The sequence below is a fragment of the Bicyclus anynana genome, chromosome 2 (genome assembly GCF_947172395.1).
Source record: "Bicyclus anynana chromosome 2, ilBicAnyn1.1, whole genome shotgun sequence".
In the NCBI taxonomy this organism is placed as follows: domain Eukaryota; kingdom Metazoa; phylum Arthropoda; class Insecta; order Lepidoptera; family Nymphalidae; genus Bicyclus; species Bicyclus anynana.
The window spans coordinates 9,093,783-9,110,583 of NC_069084.1; the positions used below are offsets into that span (position 1 = coordinate 9,093,783).

A 16,801-nucleotide genomic window follows, 5' to 3' on the forward strand; every position below is an offset into this window, starting at 1 on the left:
GGAATGGGAATATTGGTCATATTTTAAAAGATATTGCAAATATTCTTTTAAAAAAAAGTATTCTCTACTAGTTAGCCCTTGACTACAATCTCACCTGATGGTAGGTAAGTGATGATGCAATCTAAGATGGAAGCGGGCTAACTTGTTAGGAGTAGGATGAAATCCACACTCCTTTCGGTTTCTACAGACTTCACGACATCGTACCGGAACGCTAAATCGCTTGGCGGTACGACTTTGTCGGTAGGGTGGTGGAGATCTAGCGAAGAATGTTCAGAGTAGGTGACTTTGATTCTTCAGGGAGATGCGCTGAAGAATCAAAGTCACTGACAGCTCAACGAGTCGCCGAGCTGAAGGAGCTATAAACGGGGCACCTATCTAGTTCAAAGATCTGATGGACTTTGTGGTACCAAGGTACTATAATGGCGACTCCTACTCATAAAAACAAAAACCATTACGTCCACAAACACCTACTGAAGTTTCCTACTTTTAAAGCTAATACTATAGATAGTATCAGCCTTAAAATTAGGTTTAGTAGGTATGTAGGTTATTTATTCAAAGCTGTTGGTTGGTTGTTATTAATTGGTGGTCAGTAATAAATATAATCATTTTAACGACATCAATAGTATTTTATTAAGTAACAACTAAAACTAATCAACAATATTTACAAAACAAACACACATAACAAACATCACAACAATAACAAGAAATCAGTCACAAAAGAATATAGATAAACACCAAGTCCTTAATAAATACGACGTTTTTATCTGAGCATCAGTAATACAGCTATTGTATCAACACACTAGAAATATTTACAATACTTCTGTGATTCACAACGGCGGGTTTTATAAATAAATAGGAATGGGATATTTCTCTGTAGCCTACTATAAAGATTTTTGTCACTATTTCATCGTATAGACTTGAAACGTGAAGAAATAGAGATAAAAATTAACAATACATTACACACACAGATTAAAGAATAATAGGCAGATAGAGCGTACGGAACACGGAAGAGATGCAGCCATTCCAAATACAATTTCAAAAACGAATACATTCTCGAGTTAGTACGACATGAGCATTGCATCAGTAATTTTCAATATTATTCAAGAAAAATGGCGTCTTATGTTTTTAAATATTTTAAAAACTGTATTCCAAAACTAAAAAATATAAGATTGAGTATTTTTAAATGTAATTATTATCAATTTACGTGATTGTTGCTAGTGTTAAATCTCGAAATACAAATTATGAAAAAACTTTGTATATGCGGATGTGAAGGAGACGCGTGACGTTTGTTTTTTTATGTGTTTCACCGGCCCCACCCCACAGCTTGTATAGACTCATTCTGTTATATTCTTTATTCTGTGTAAAAACTAACAATACATTACACATTTACAAAACCAAAACATCAATCAATCTAAAAGTTAACGTATCTTGTGTGACCCTTTCTTAGTGTGAATGATGGTTTCGTATACAGGTACTTTGAAAGGTACAGGCTTTTCGACGGGTACGATTATATGTTTAATAACTTCAAAAGGCACTTCCTTGATCTTGGGGACATGGACAATCTTCTCAACGGGATAAGGAACAGATTTTTCGACGGGAATGGAGACTTCCTTTATGATAGGGATGACTACTGCTTTGGGAACGGGAACTTGGATTGGCACTGGATGAGGGATTGGTATAAGGACGGGCTGGTGGACTTTGAACTCAACGTTCTTCGGAACGGGGACGACAACTTCCTTGTAGTGTTTGATAGGCTCAGGGTTTTCTTCTTCTACGTGATGATGCACGGGATACGAATGAGCTTGTAGGTCATGACCTCCGAAATCTTTTCCAAAGTCTCCTTGATCACCCGAATCATGACCCCCGAAGTCGAAGCCAGAAGAATAGTCGCTTGGTTGAAACTGGAAATTATAAGTGTGTTATTATAATAAAAACCACCAACAACATTTTCATGTAAAGTAAGGCAAGGTTTACTGTAATATAGTTGTCAGATCTTACGAAGAGCAAGAGCTTTTAACTTTACACGATCTCTAAGCAAGTATACTTAGGTATTTAGGTAGGTATTAAGTATTAAGGCCGCCTTTGCATGCTTAGTTTAAATTATTCATCTTTAATGTTTTTATTTATAATTGTATTTTTGTGTGCAATAAAGTATTTCTTCTTCTTCTTTCTTAACATTCTGTAACTCTATCATAATATATCATAATATAGTATATTCTGCGTAAATCTTAAGTTAGTAGTTAGTAATATCCTAGCCTTAAGTTCTCTACAAACCCTTTACTATTTTACCGGGCCATAGTCCATGTATAATCCTAATCTTTTCGTGCTCTTCAAAATACCTTTCCAGAACGGCCTTCAAAGCTAAGGTCAGAGTCTCAGAGTGCCTTCGGGTCCCATCAGGCAAAACTTCTGTGCTCACCCAAAACCCCATTTTTGGACCCTACGGCACTTACATAATCGCAGAAGGAAAAGCTTCTGAAATATTTACATACCTATGATACGCAGATAACGAAAAATATTCAATCACTTATTATATTAAAAACTTATAATCCTCATTATCTACTCATTTGCCGGTGTAATAATAAAAATCAGAGTTGTTATGCAAAACCTGATTACAGTAGAGCGTGGTATGAAAGAAATCTATGACCCAGTTCGGTTGCACCAAAACAAAATAAACCGCTCACAAACAATGGTGAACGTTCCGAACGAAAGTTATATTTGACTTTTCACTATTCACTCGGCACCAGTTTATTAAAGGTAGAAAATAATAAAAAAGCAAAATGGCGCCGGTGCCGCGTTACGGCAACTTAGCGGTACACCAGAGAATGAATATTTTTGCTCTATTTTCTGTTGGATAACTGTTATTTAATCATCAACATTAACAACTATCAAGGGATATATTTTAATGCGCATATTACGTCACAGAACACGTATGTAGCTGTCTAACTGTATCCATACTTAATATTATAAAGCTGACGAGTTTGTTTGCTTGAACGCGCTTATCTTAGGAACTACTGGTCCGATTTGTGTTAGAAAGCTACAGTGTTATAAAGTGTTAGATAGCCCATTTATCAAGGAATAGGTTATATATTATCCCCGTATTCCCCGAATGGGAACCACACGGGTGAAACCGCGGGGCTCCAACTAGTATTTTATATTGAGAGTTATTACTGAGATAGGTTTGATAGTAAAGCCACAAAAAATATTGGAGGGAAAGGTTAGTTATAAGGTTAAATGTAGCATTCATTCTTTCTTACGTAATTTACCGCAAAAGCTTAACAATTGATGCTATTGTATTGTATTTGTATTGTGTAATAATCAACATTTTCCCAATATTATTTTTCGATCCTTACAGAAAATTTCCCACAAAGATCCTTTTATGTTGGTCATTAATCGAATAAAATCTGTTTTCTTTCATCGTCTCAAGTTATCAATTCGAATATTTCATTACATTCCCAATATTACAGCCGCAAAATAACAATTTATGAATATAAAACACCTGTAGCTTATAATAAAAGTAATTTTACGGCTCGCTTGCAATCCTAGCCGTATTCGCTGGTCGTAACCCACTTTACGATCCACCTACATTTTCAATTCACTTAGATATTTAAGTATTTTCCATCTGTGTTGTATAAAATAGTCAACAGGTTTCGAAACAAAAGAAGTGGCATTTAGTATTCCGTATGATTTGAAAGAGTCTACCGATTTTTAATTTTAATTCGTTGAGGTTTAAAATAATAAAACCGATTTCAAATTCATATATTTAAAGTATTCCGATCCGAGACTTGGTCGCTAATTATGGGCTTTATTAGAAGGCCAAAGTCTCTCAGTGGGGGATAGAACGAGCTATACATGGAGTTTATCTGCGTGATCGAATCAGAAATGAGGAGATCCACAGACGAACCAAAGTCACGAGTCGCGAAGCTGAAGTGGCAATAAGAGCCGATGGCCGAGTTGTGGTTGGAGGTCCATGCAAGAGGCCTATGTCCAGCAGTGGACGTCCATCGGTCGATAACGATGAATAATGATATCTTTCTTTTCTACTGGTCCGATTTGAAAAAATCTTTCAGTGTTAGAAAGCCCAATTATCGAGGTATATTTAAAGTATATGCTTTAAATATATCTCGATAATAAAGTATATACTTTAAATATATCATCATATATATTTAAAGTATAAATGATGATGATATAAAACGAAATTCGAATGCAAAATATTATAAGCAAAATCATTTAACAATTCAACTAATAGGACATGCCTTTATGGAGGAATAGAGCACGTGTTAAATTGATATTTTATAGAGTGTACGTGATCTCCTGTGAAACACAAAGTCCAGAACACAAACATCGCTTCGAATTTTGGAGAAATATTGGGAACGTCGACACACTCTCCGGTTACCAATTTGTGCCAATATTGCTTAGCGAAAATCGCTTGATACTCGTATTTCGAGTGAGGACTAATCTAACTTGTTGATCTCTACAAAAATTTTGACACTTATTTTTGACAACGCTGTGGATTATTATTGTGTGTTATTTGTATCTTCTCATGAAAGCTTTGTAAGTAATTTATTTAGCCAACAACATATTCATAATTAACGTAAATAAAATAATTATAAGAAATACACGCCATCTAATTGTTCAGTCATGGGCAAGGTACTCTGGTTGGCAAGGCTTATTATCCTTTGGGCTAAAAAAGTGCCAGCTCTTGGGTCGCCTTACGCATGTGTCAATTTGTCAGACGTAGAATTGATTGGTATCTGATGATCATGGGCCTAAAGCCTCAAAGGCAAGCGCCACAATACATAGTCAGTAGATATGAACGAGCATATTCAGCAGCTGCGCCAGGCGTTTGGGAATTGCGTGAGAGATGAGACACTGCCAACATATCTACGCAGGTTCCGTCCCACACTAAAGCACGCCCCATAGGCACTATTGTCATCCCGTCAGGTCTCTTGCCGTCATCCCTGAACAAACCGGGAGGGTCTAATAGCGCAGGTATAGCGGCTGTGGCCAGTACGCGCTTTGTGCAATATTAAACGAGCACATAATTCGGAACTGGTTGAAGGAGTATACAGAAAGAGGGCCTGCGATATCCAGACATACCTTTTAAGAAAGCTGGATGTTTGTCAGCCCATTGTCCTGCCATAAAGTACGGTAGACATTATGGAGATTCAACCCCGTGGTTGCTACATAAGGTAGCAGGTTCCAAGGATTCAAATCCTCAATTATCCAAATATAATTACTTATACGCTTACTACTTGAACAAACAACTATCTATATTAACAATTTTATTGAATTGTACAATAAAAAATAGAAAAAAAATATTTCATTCTTAACCCGATTTTTTTACCAATTTTAATTTATAACAATGGCCCAAATTCAAGATTTTTGCGTAGATTTGTTCATTCGACTCAAAAACCTATTATTTACTGGCTAAAATTAAATATCAATTCATGGAATAGTAATTAATTATTCGGGATACTAATTTTCCAAGCGCAAAAAATACTAAAGTCACAAATCGTAAGGACATTGGGTTGTTTTATCAAATAAACTGATAACACAATTTAGGCCCGAAAACTCTGTTTCGTCCCATATCTAATATACGCGACCGCAGTGGCAATCAGAATGGAATGTAATTTGTACGGTTCCTATTGTTATGTCAGTCTGGTAGATCAATTCAATTATACGAGACATTCTCAAACTGAATAAATACAAAGAAAATGATGAAACAAATAAGAATCAAAATGACAACTGAAAAATTCTTTCTATTCGAGTGACTATAAAGACCAGGCGCTGTGAGTTAGTGAGTATACGTAATTTGAGGACTACATTTTGTTTACAGTTTTGAACTCAGAAAAGCAAGGAGAATACTTTTCAGCATGTTGGCAGGAGTTTTTTTGGTACATTGTTTTGATACGTCATATTCTTCTATTTTCTTTTTCGCGATAAAGAATCTTATGACCTTTTTCGTAGTATGAATCAAATCGTTCCAAGTTTCAGTTGAATTCATCCAGTAGTTTCGGAGTGATACGTTTAAAATAAATCTTGTTTTGAACTTTCTTGTATTTTTTTAATAGATTAGCTGTTAGTGTGATAATAACATGATAAAAAATTGGATTATCTTAATGAAACATCCAATAAAACTGATACGAACCATTTGTTTAGTCCATAACCACGACACCAAATAGGGTAATGTATAACAAAAGAATAGACCAACAAACTTCCTGGCAACATGCTCAATCGTATTTTGCAGACTTTTCTGAGTTCAAAACTGTAAACAGAATGCCGTCCTCAAATTATGTACAGTCAATACCTCACAGCGCCTAATCTAATTAGAAAGGTAGCCAATAATGGACTGTGTGGATATTTAGACTGTGGTGGCTTTGCTTAGCAGATTTCAAGGAGTTCAGTAAAATAATATAACAAAAAATCTACATACCTGTTGATCGTGCTGTTGTAAATAACTGTCGAGGTTTATGTTGTATGGCGTCCATTGTTGTTGTTGTTGTTGTTGTTGTTGTTGTGGCATTTGTTGATAAGCGCAGGACGTTGCTAACGCAATGACGAAGATACTCTGCCATAAAATATTGTGCATTGTTAAAAAATATATATTTGCGTTATATTTATTAGTATTACCTGCCTGCTAATAAGCTATCATGAGAGACGTGATAGCCCAGTGGATATGACCTCTGCCTCCGATTCTGGAGGGTGTGGGTTCTAATCCGGTCCGGAGTATGCACCTCCAACTTTTCAGTTGTGTGCATTTTAAGAAACTAAATATCACGTGTCTCAAACGGTGAAGGAAAACATCGTAAGGAAACCAGAGAATTTTCTTATTTCTCTGCGTGTGTGAAGTCTGCCAATTGAGCCAGCGTGGTGAATTATTAGACTAACCCCTCTCATTCTGACAGGAGACTCGAGCTCAACAGTGAGCAGAAGATTGGTTGATAATGAAGCTATCATGGTCATACTCCATAATTGGCTAACGTAGTTAAGTACTATGGCAGAAAATATGATAAACAACCTTCATAAAATGATTATGTTTGCTATCTATACTAATATTATAAAGCTGAAGATTTTGTTTGTTTGTTTGATTGAACGCGCTAATCTCAGGAACTACTGGTCCGATTTGAAAAATTCTTTCAGTGTTAGATAGCCCATTTATCGAGGAAGGCTATAGGCTATATATTATTCCCGTATTCCTACGGAAACTGGAACCACGCGGGTGAAACCGCGCGGCGTCAGCTAGTGATAGATATGGACTCGCTCTATATGCATAGGTTTATGTACCCAGTGCGCGCTGAGCCGTATGTAAAGACACAATATAATAAATGTTCAGCTATTAGGTCCCGGTCGCAGCGTGACCTATGAATCACAATCAGGCGTAGAGCTTGTTGTATGCAATAACTTAGCCGATGTCGTTGGAGGCTTTCGCGAAACATACGGATCAAGATTGCACCTTAGGATTTCAGGGATTTTTGAAGCAGGTAACTAAAACAACTAAGCCTAAGCTGTTGAATGCGTTACGAAAAGGCAAACGAACGTTGAGAAGGGGAGCTAAATACGTTTTACTTCAATCGTGTGGTCTAAAGTACACTCGCTTTTTTCAATCCTGATAGACTGCCTTTTTTAAAAAAAAACTCGCGCAAAAAATGGAATTAAATCAAATTAAAATCGGGGTTTAGAAGTTGAAATTCGACTATTGTTCAAGTTGGATAATGCAAGTATGTAGCACATTACCCGAGTCATAAAAATCGGTTGACACAGATTATTTGTCGAAATCTGATAAATCTTTGGGATGAATAGTTTAGTTAGGCGCTGCAGAGAACCAGTCGGAATTGCAGGTTGACTTTTTGGGAACCGAACTTAATGTACCTGACGTACCTACTCTCACCAGAGAATTTTTACTGAAAATGTCTTAGGAGCTCAATACTCCAGAGCCCTACCCAGGAGCTCGTGATTGGATTCGACTGGAGCAGAATGCAGTTACATGTAGGGAAGTCGCCGTTATCAACCCATATTTGGCTCACTGCTCAGCTCGAGTCTCCTCTCACAATGAGAGGGGTTAGGCCAATAGTCCTTCACCGTTTAAGACACGTGACATTTAATTTCTTAAAATGCACACAATTGAAAAGTTGGAAGAGCCCCGGACCGGATTCGAACGCACAACCTCCGGCATCAGAGGCAGAGGTCCAATCCACTGGCCTATCACCTATATTATGTAATTAAGTTAAAAAGTAGTAAATATAAGGTTATGTTGGCTGTGTTCGTGGCGTTACCCGATCTGTGGTTCCAGCTGAAAATCAGCGCTGCGTGTCCTAATTTTAATGGTCACATAGCATTATGCTGAGCTCGGGCCATTTTCTGAGTTATGCCACATATATACTTGATGACCTGGGTACTTGAGACAGAGCCGGCCTGTCCATAAGAAAATGCGAACGGAGCAGTCGCTCCAGGCGCCAAATCCTAGAGAGCGCCTAAATGATAATCCTAGTCAACCGTAGACGGTACTGCGACTGATTTTAAATTGGTCACCCCCGAGTATGGTCAAGATCTTCGTGTTCCATTCTAACTTTACCCTCATAATTTGGTATAGGTATCTGCATATTGTTAGGAGCAAACAGGAGAGGCGCCATAATTGGTCCTCGCTCTATTATAAAATTTTCTTCGGGCAGGCGCTGACTTGAGATATTGTGATGTGTGGGATAATATCGATTTAAAATGCGTTTATTATTGTTTCTTTCTTTAAGTACTGTACGCAATATCAATTCGTATATTTCAGTGCGAGTGGCTAAGCTTTTTACAGCTCGCTAACATCGTCTATCTGAAGCACAGTGCACGAGCGGAGGATATTTATAGAGGAATTATATGGACCAGTAAGTTGCTGTGACCTAGTGTATGCTGGCGAATGTCACTTTGACCTATCGTTGTGCGACGCTTCTGTTTTTACTAAGGAATTTTACATGGATAATCTGAAAGTTAATTCAAATAAATTGCCCTTTACATCATTAAATTTTTAATGAACTAAGGCGGCGGTTTAGGCAAACAAAAACTTAAATAGTTGCTGTTATAATTCCTGTAGAAATTATTTACATATTTAAACTTACTTGAACCAGCTATTATTATTCAATTAAAATTTTAAATGGTTGATTTTAACCCAAAATACCACACTGGCTTCGGTATTCAGCATGAATTTAAAACAAAATGAATATTTAAGCCATTGAATATATTTTAATTAAGTAAAGTAGGTATTTCTGAACAGGCAACACTTGCATTTTACCGCAACACATTTCGATTTTCGACACAAATTAAATTGTTAATTTTAATTCATTATTTACACTCACATAAGTTTGAAGAGCGAACATTTTGGTGTTGTGTTTCTGAACGAAAACGTAAGTAGTAACTGTGATGTCACAATAACTTGCGCGCCAATTTATAGTGAAGTGACAGGCACAAATATTTTCGCGCGTTCCGGAACCTTTTTTATCTGTAAAACCACTTTAAATTGATCTTTCTTCGCCTTACAGCATTTTGATTCGGCGGATTCACGTTGATTTGTGATGCCAATCTAAAGGCCAGTGTAAGTTGGAACATGAATGCGGTTCATTTGAACAAAACTAAAAAATAATTTAGATTTTGCGGTGAATTATATCATCGATGTATCTTTTTGTTAATATACGTTAACATTTTGATTATTATCTACACCGTTCTCGATGTTTATTGGCTATATGATTACATAAGGTAGGCCCAACGGTGTAACTATATGATGGTAGGGCTGGCAAAAAACCAGTAGCCACGGGCCCACGGTTTGAAAGGGGGCCCCAGCTTAAAAGATCTCATACATTAAAAATAATCAGCGTTATCATTTCAGGAAGTGTACGAGCAGGATGAGACAAACAAAGCTTTTAGCCAACTACACGAACTTTTGACTCTTTTTCATGCACTGTGCTTTCCCGAAATTAATGTTAAAATCTATACTAATATTATAAAGCGGAAGAGTTTGTTTGTTTGTTTGTTTGTTTGTTTGTTTGATTGAACGCGCTAATCTCAGGATCTACTGGTCCGATTTGAAAAATACTTTCAGTGATAGATAGCCCATTTATCGAGGAAGGCTATAGGCTATATTTTATTTAAAAAAAAATTAGGGATCCTTCCTAAAACTCCAATAATGTAACCCAAGGTGTACATGGCGCCTTCCCAACAGTCTGCAAATTCCCTCAAGCATTGTCATTGCTATTCAAAAGGCCAAGGGGTTGCAAATACAGCAGCGTCATTCACTCGCAGCACACATCATTTTCTACAAAAAATGTCGCGACAGCATATATCTATCTATCTATCTATCTATACTATAATAAAAGAGTAGAAATCGAGTGTCTGTACCAAATTTAACTAAAATCAAGTTAGGGCGATTAGAAATGAGCAATGGAATACAAAAATATATTTTTTTATTTTTTTGCCTGTCTGTCTGTCTATCTGTCTGTCTGTCTGTCCTTCTGTCTGTATGTTCGTGCTATTCTCTGGTTCTGCTGAACGGATTTTGACGCGGATTTCACAAATAGATTAAGCAAAGTTCAGGGCAACATATAGGCTTTGTTTCATTAAAATCGGACAGATAGAAAAAAGCTATCTTGAAAATACCGGATTGCTCAAATTGATTCGCAGGCGTTATTTGGAGAAACGAGATTTCCACTAAAACTGTGTAATATCGATATTGAGGCACATATTCTATACTCAATTGACCAATTTGTTTGTTTATTTGGTTGAACGCGCGAAACTAATCTCAGGAACTACTTAAAAGTTCAGGTTCAAACTGAATAATCCTTTTTGTGTTTAAATAGTCACATTGTCTACTTTTTTATCTTATAATGTTATGCAAGATTTATTACTATAAAAAGAGCACGAATTTGGCGCAATAGCTATTAAATACTTATCTATATACTTATAATAAAACTGTAACAGGTCAAATTACAGAACTTTTTGATTAATTTAAAAAAAAAAAATTATCATAGGGCATTATACAATCGATACTGAATTCAAAAACATTTTTTTTCGATTATTTGTCTGTCTGTCCCTATTTTTTGTTGGCCGGGCATCACACTGAAACTACTGAATGAATTCAAATGAAACTTAGCACAGTTTGAGAACATAATACGGGGCAGGTTATAGAATACTTTTTATAGCGAAAATAAAATCAGAAGGGGGTGAAATCGGGGTTGAAAGTTTGTACGTAAACTTTATTATAGACCGGCATTTGGCCGGGAGTTTGTGATAGGGTCTTTGACCGTGACTACGGCTGGGTATTTTACCCAAACAAAAAAAAAGCGCGGCCTTCGGTCGGGGGGTTGTAATATGGCCTCTGATCGTGGCTACGGCTGGGAATTTTTCCGATGCACAAAAAAAGAACGCGTGGCCTTCGGCCGCGCACCGTATTGTAGCCCGGCCTTCGGCCGGGAGTTTGTGATACAGCCTTCGACCGTAACTACGGCTGGGCATTTTACCCAAACACAAAAAATGGAACGCGTGGCCTTCGGCCGGGAGTGTATGATACAGCCTTCGACCTTGACTACGGCTGGGTATTTTACCCAACAAAAAAAAAGTGCGGCCTTCGGCCGGGGTTAGTAATATGGCCTCTGATCGTGGCTACGGCTGGGCATTTTTCCGATGCACAGAAAACGGAACGCGCGGCCTTCGGCCGGGAGTTTGTGATACAGCCTTCGACCGTAACTACGGCTGGGCATTTTAGCCAAATACAAAAAATGGAACGCGTGGCCTTCGGCCGGGATTATATGATACAGCCTTCGACCTTGACTACGGCTGGGTATTTTACCCAAGCAAAAAAAAAGCGCGGCCTTCGGCCGGGGTTTGTAATATGGCCTTTGATCGTGGCTACGGCTGGGCATTTTTCCGATGCACAGAAAACGGAACGCGCGGCCTTCGGCCGCTCACCGTATTGTAGCCCGGCCTTCAGCCGGGAGTTTGTGATAGAGCCTTCGCGCACTGTATTGTAGCCCAGCTTCGGCCGGGAGTTTATGATACAGCCTTCGACCGTGACTACGGCTGGGCATTTTACCCAAGCACGAAAAACGGAACGCGTAGCCTTCGGCCGGGAGTTTGTGATAAACCCTTCGACCGTGACTACGGCTGGGCATTTTACCCAAGCACAAAAAATGGAACGCGCGGCCTTCGGCCGGGGGTTTGTAATATGGCCTCTGATCGTGGATACGGCTGGGCATTTTTCCGATGCACAGAAAACGGAACGCGGAACCGTACTGTAGCCCAGCCTTCGGCCAGGAGTTTGTGATAGAGCCTACGCGCACTATATTGTAGCCCGGCCTTCGGCCGGGAGTTTATGATACAGCCTTCGACCGTGACTACGGCTGGGTATTTTACCCAAACAAAAAAAAGCGCGGCCTTCGGTCGGGGGTTTGTAATATGGCCTCTGATCGTGGCTACGGCTGGGCATTTTTCCGATGCACAAAAAACGGAACGCGTGGCCTTCGGCCGCGCACCGTATTGTAGCCCGGCCTTCAGCCGGGAGTTTGTGATACAGCCTTCGACCGTAACTACGGCTGGGCATTTTACCCAAACACAAAAAATGGAACGCGTGGCTTTCGGCCGGGAGTGTATGATACAGCCTTCGACCTTGACTACGGCTGGGTATTTCACCCAAGCAAAAAAAAAGCGCGGCCTTCGGCCGGGGTTAGTAATATGGCCTCTGATCGTGGCTACGGCTGGGCATTTTTCCGATGCACAGAAAACGGAACGCGCGGCCTTCGGCCGCTCACCGTATTGTAGCCCGGCCTTCGGCCGGGAGTTTGTGATACAGCCTTCGACCGTAACTACGGCTGGGCATTTTAGCCAAATACAAAAAAAGGAACGCGTGGCCTTCGGCCGGGAGTATATGATACAGCCTTCGACCTTGACTACGGCTGGGTATTTTACCCAAGCAAAAAAAAAGCGCGGCCTTCGGCCGGGGTTTGTAATATGGCCTCTGATCGTGGCTACGGCTGGGCATTTTTCCGATGCACAGAAAACGGAACGCGCGGCCTTCGGCCGCTCACCGTATTGTAGCCCGGCCTTCAGCCGGGAGTTTGTGATAGAGCCTTCGCGCACTGTATTGTAGCCCGGCCTTCGGCCGGGAGTTTATGATGCAGCCTTCGACCGTGACTACGGCTGGGCATTTTACCCAAGCACGAAAAACGGAACGCGTAGCCTTCGGCCGGGAGTTTGTGATAAACCCTTCGACCGTGACTACGGCTGGGCATTTTACCCAAGCACAAAAAATGGAACGCGCGGCCTTCGGCCGGGGGTTTGTAATATGGCCTCTGATCGTGGATACGGCTGGGCATTTTTCCGATGCACAGAAAACGGAACGCGCGGCCTTCGGCCGCTCACCGTATTGTAGCCCGGCCTTCGGCTGGGAGTTTGTGATAGAGCCTTCGCGCACTGTATTGTAGCCCGGCCTTCGGCCGGGAGTTTATGATACAGCCTTCGACCGTGACTACGGCTGGGCATTTTACCTAAGCACGAAAAACGGAACGCGTAGCCTTCGGCCGCGCACTGAATTGTGGCCCGGCCTTCGGCCGGGAGTTAATGATACAGCCTTCGACCGTGACTACGGCTGGGCATTTTACCCAAGCACGAAAAACGGAACGCGTAGACCCAAGCACGAAAAACGAAACGCGTAGCCTTCGGCCGCGCACTGTATTGTAACCCAGCCTTCGGCCGGGAGTTTGTAATACAGCCTCCGACCGTGACTTCGGTTGGGCATTTTGCCCAAGCACAAAATACGGGACGCGCGGTCTTCGGCCGCGCACTGTATTGTGGCCCGGCCTTCGGCCGGGAGTTTGTGATGCAGCCTCCGACCGTGGCTACGGCTGGGCATTTTACCCAGACACAAAAAAGTACGTACTTTGTTGTGCACCCTCTTTCGTCCAGGAGTTTGTGATAGGATCTTCGACCGTGGCTACGGCTGGGCAATTAACGCAGACACAATTAATTGCACGCCGGCCGTAGGTCGGGGGCTGGATAGGGCCTCCGACGATGGCTACGACTTTGCATTTTACCCAAGCACAAAAAACGCGCACATTATTGTACACCGGCCTTCGACCGGGGCTGTGATTTTGTAATTTTTATATATAAAACATATAAAAATTACAAAATCACATCAACCTGCTAGTTGTAAATAAAGAAATTAAAAACAGATGGCTATCTAAGGGTATAAAAAGGTGCTGTATAAATAAGCGTCGTCTATATTTGAAATTTTTACAATCACCAGACAATAAACATATAAATCAAACAAAATATAAGAAACTAGCAGGTGCCCGCGACTTCGTCCGCGTGAAAATCTATGTACATTTTCGACGCCGTCGCCCCTTCTATTTATATTTTCGTATGTTTTATATATAAAAATTACAAAATCACAGCCCCGGTCGAAGGCCGGTGTACAATAATGTGCGCGTTTTTTGTGCTTGGGTAAAATGCAAAGTCGTAGCCATCGTCGGAGGCCCTATCCAGCCCCCGGCCTACGGCCGGCGTGCAATTAATTGTGTCTGCGTTAATTGCCCAGCCGTAGCCACGGTCGAAGATCCTATCACAAACTCCTGGACGAAAGAGGGTGCACAACAAAGTACGTACTTTTTTGTGTCTGGGTAAAATGCCCAGCCGTAGCCACGGTCGGAGGCTGCATCACAAACTCCCGGCCGAAGGCCGGGCCACAATACAGTGCGCGGCCGAAGACCGCGCGTCCCGTATTTTGTGCTTGGGCAAAATGCCCAACCGAAGTCACGGTCGGAGGCTGTATTACAAACTCCCGGCCGAAGGCTGGGTTACAATACAGTGCGCGGCCGAAGGCTACGCGTTTCGTTTTTCGTGCTTGGGTCTACGCGTTCCGTTTTTCGTGCTTGGGTAAAATGCCCAGCCGTAGTCACGGTCGAAGGCTGTATCATTAACTCCCGGCCGAAGGCCGGGCCACAATTCAGTGCGCGGCCGAAGGCTACGCGTTCCGTTTTTCGTGCTTAGGTAAAATGCCCAGCCGTAGTCACGGTCGAAGGCTGTATCATAAACTCCCGGCCGAAGGCCGGGCTACAATACAGTGCGCGAAGGCTCTATCACAAACTCCCAGCCGAAGGCCGGGCTACAATACGGTGAGCGGCCGAAGGCCGCGCGTTCCGTTTTCTGTGCATCGGAAAAATGCCCAGCCGTATCCACGATCAGAGGCCATATTACAAACCCCCGGCCGAAGGCCGCGCGTTCCATTTTTTGTGCTTGGGTAAAATGCCCAGCCGTAGTCACGGTCGAAGGGTTTATCACAAACTCCCGGCCGAAGGCTACGCGTTCCGTTTTTCGTGCTTGGGTAAAATGCCCAGCCGTAGTCACGGTCGAAGGCTGCATCATAAACTCCCGGCCGAAGGCCGGGCTACAATACAGTGCGCGAAGGCTCTATCACAAACTCCCGGCTGAAGGCCGGGCTACAATACGGTGAGCGGCCGAAGGCCGCGCGTTCCGTTTTCTGTGCATCGGAAAAATGCCCAGCCGTAGCCACGATCAGAGGCCATATTACAAACCCCGGCCGAAGGCCGCGCTTTTTTTTTGCTTGGGTAAAATACCCAGCCGTAGTCAAGGTCGAAGGCTGTATCATATACTCCCGGCCGAAGGCCACGCGTTCCTTTTTTTGTATTTGGCTAAAATGCCCAGCCGTAGTTACGGTCGAAGGCTGTATCACAAACTCCCGGCCGAAGGCCGGGCTACAATACGGTGAGCGGCCGAAGGCCGCGCGTTCCGTTTTCTGTGCATCGGAAAAATGCCCAGCCGTAGCCACGATCAGAGGCCATATTACTAACCCCGGCCGAAGGCCGCGCTTTTTTTTTGCTTGGGTGAAATACCCAGCCGTAGTCAAGGTCGAAGGCTGTATCATACACTCCCGGCCGAAAGCCACGCGTTCCATTTTTTGTGTTTGGGTAAAATGCCCAGCCGTAGTTACGGTCGAAGGCTGTATCACAAACTCCCGGCTGAAGGCCGGGCTACAATACGGTGCGCGGCCGAAGGCCACGCGTTCCGTTTTTTGTGCATCGGAAAAATGCCCAGCCGTAGCCACGATCAGAGGCCATATTACAAACCCCCGACCGAAGGCCGCGCTTTTTTTTGTTTGGGTAAAATACCCAGCCGTAGTCACGGTCGAAGGCTGTATCATAAACTCCCGGCCGAAGGCCGGGCTACAATATAGTGCGCGTAGGCTCTATCACAAACTCCTGGCCGAAGGCTGGGCTACAGTACGGTTCCGCGTTCCGTTTTCTGTGCATCGGAAAAATGCCCAGCCGTATCCACGATCAGAGGCCATATTACAAACCCCCGGCCGAAGGCCGCGCGTTCCATTTTTTGTGCTTGGGTAAAATGCCCAGCCGTAGTCACGGTCGAAGGGTTTATCACAAACTCCCGGCCGAAGGCTACGCGTTCCGTTTTTCGTGCTTGGGTAAAATGCCCAGCCGTAGTCACGGTCGAAGGCTGTATCATAAACTCCCGGCCGAAGCTGGGCTACAATACAGTGCGCGAAGGCTCTATCACAAACTCCCGGCTGAAGGCCGGGCTACAATACGGTGAGCGGCCGAAGGCCGCGCGTTCCGTTTTCTGTGCATCGGAAAAATGCCCAGCCGTAGCCACGATCAAAGGCCATATTACAAACCCCGGCCGAAGGCCGCGCTTTTTTTTTGCTTGGGTAAAATACCCAGCCGTAGTCAAGGTCGAAGGCTGTATCATATAATCCCGGCCGAAGGCCACGCGTTCCATTTTTTGTATTTGGCTAAAA

At 42.3% G+C, this 16,801-nt stretch overlaps 1 protein-coding gene across 1 annotated transcript; it reads right to left on the bottom strand.

Moving 5' to 3' along the window:
- Positions 1-605: 605 nt before the first annotated feature.
- LOC112048864 (uncharacterized) lies at positions 606-9,455 on the bottom strand. Its single transcript, XM_024086547.2, has 3 exons — positions 9,342-9,455; positions 6,437-6,571; positions 606-1,901 (listed from the first exon to the last, which is right to left on the bottom strand). Exons 1-3 carry the CDS (start codon positions 9,360-9,362, stop codon positions 1,419-1,421), a joined length of 639 nt encoding a protein of 212 aa, XP_023942315.2. The 5' UTR covers positions 9,363-9,455; the 3' UTR covers positions 606-1,418.
- Between the last annotated feature and the right edge of the window lie 7,346 nt (positions 9,456-16,801).

Bases quoted from the DNA above. Each gene is read 5' to 3' on its own strand.
- LOC112048864 (XM_024086547.2), bottom strand. From the start codon at position 9,362: ATGTTCGCTCTTCAAACTTAT. The intron at 6,572-9,341 runs GTGAGTGTAAAT...ATTTTATGGCAG, and splicing joins TGTTCGCTCTTCAAACTTAT to AGTATCTTCGTCATTGCGTT. The intron at 1,902-6,436 runs GTATGTAGATTT...TATAATTTCCAG, and splicing joins TACAACAGCACGATCAACAG to TTTCAACCAAGCGACTATTC.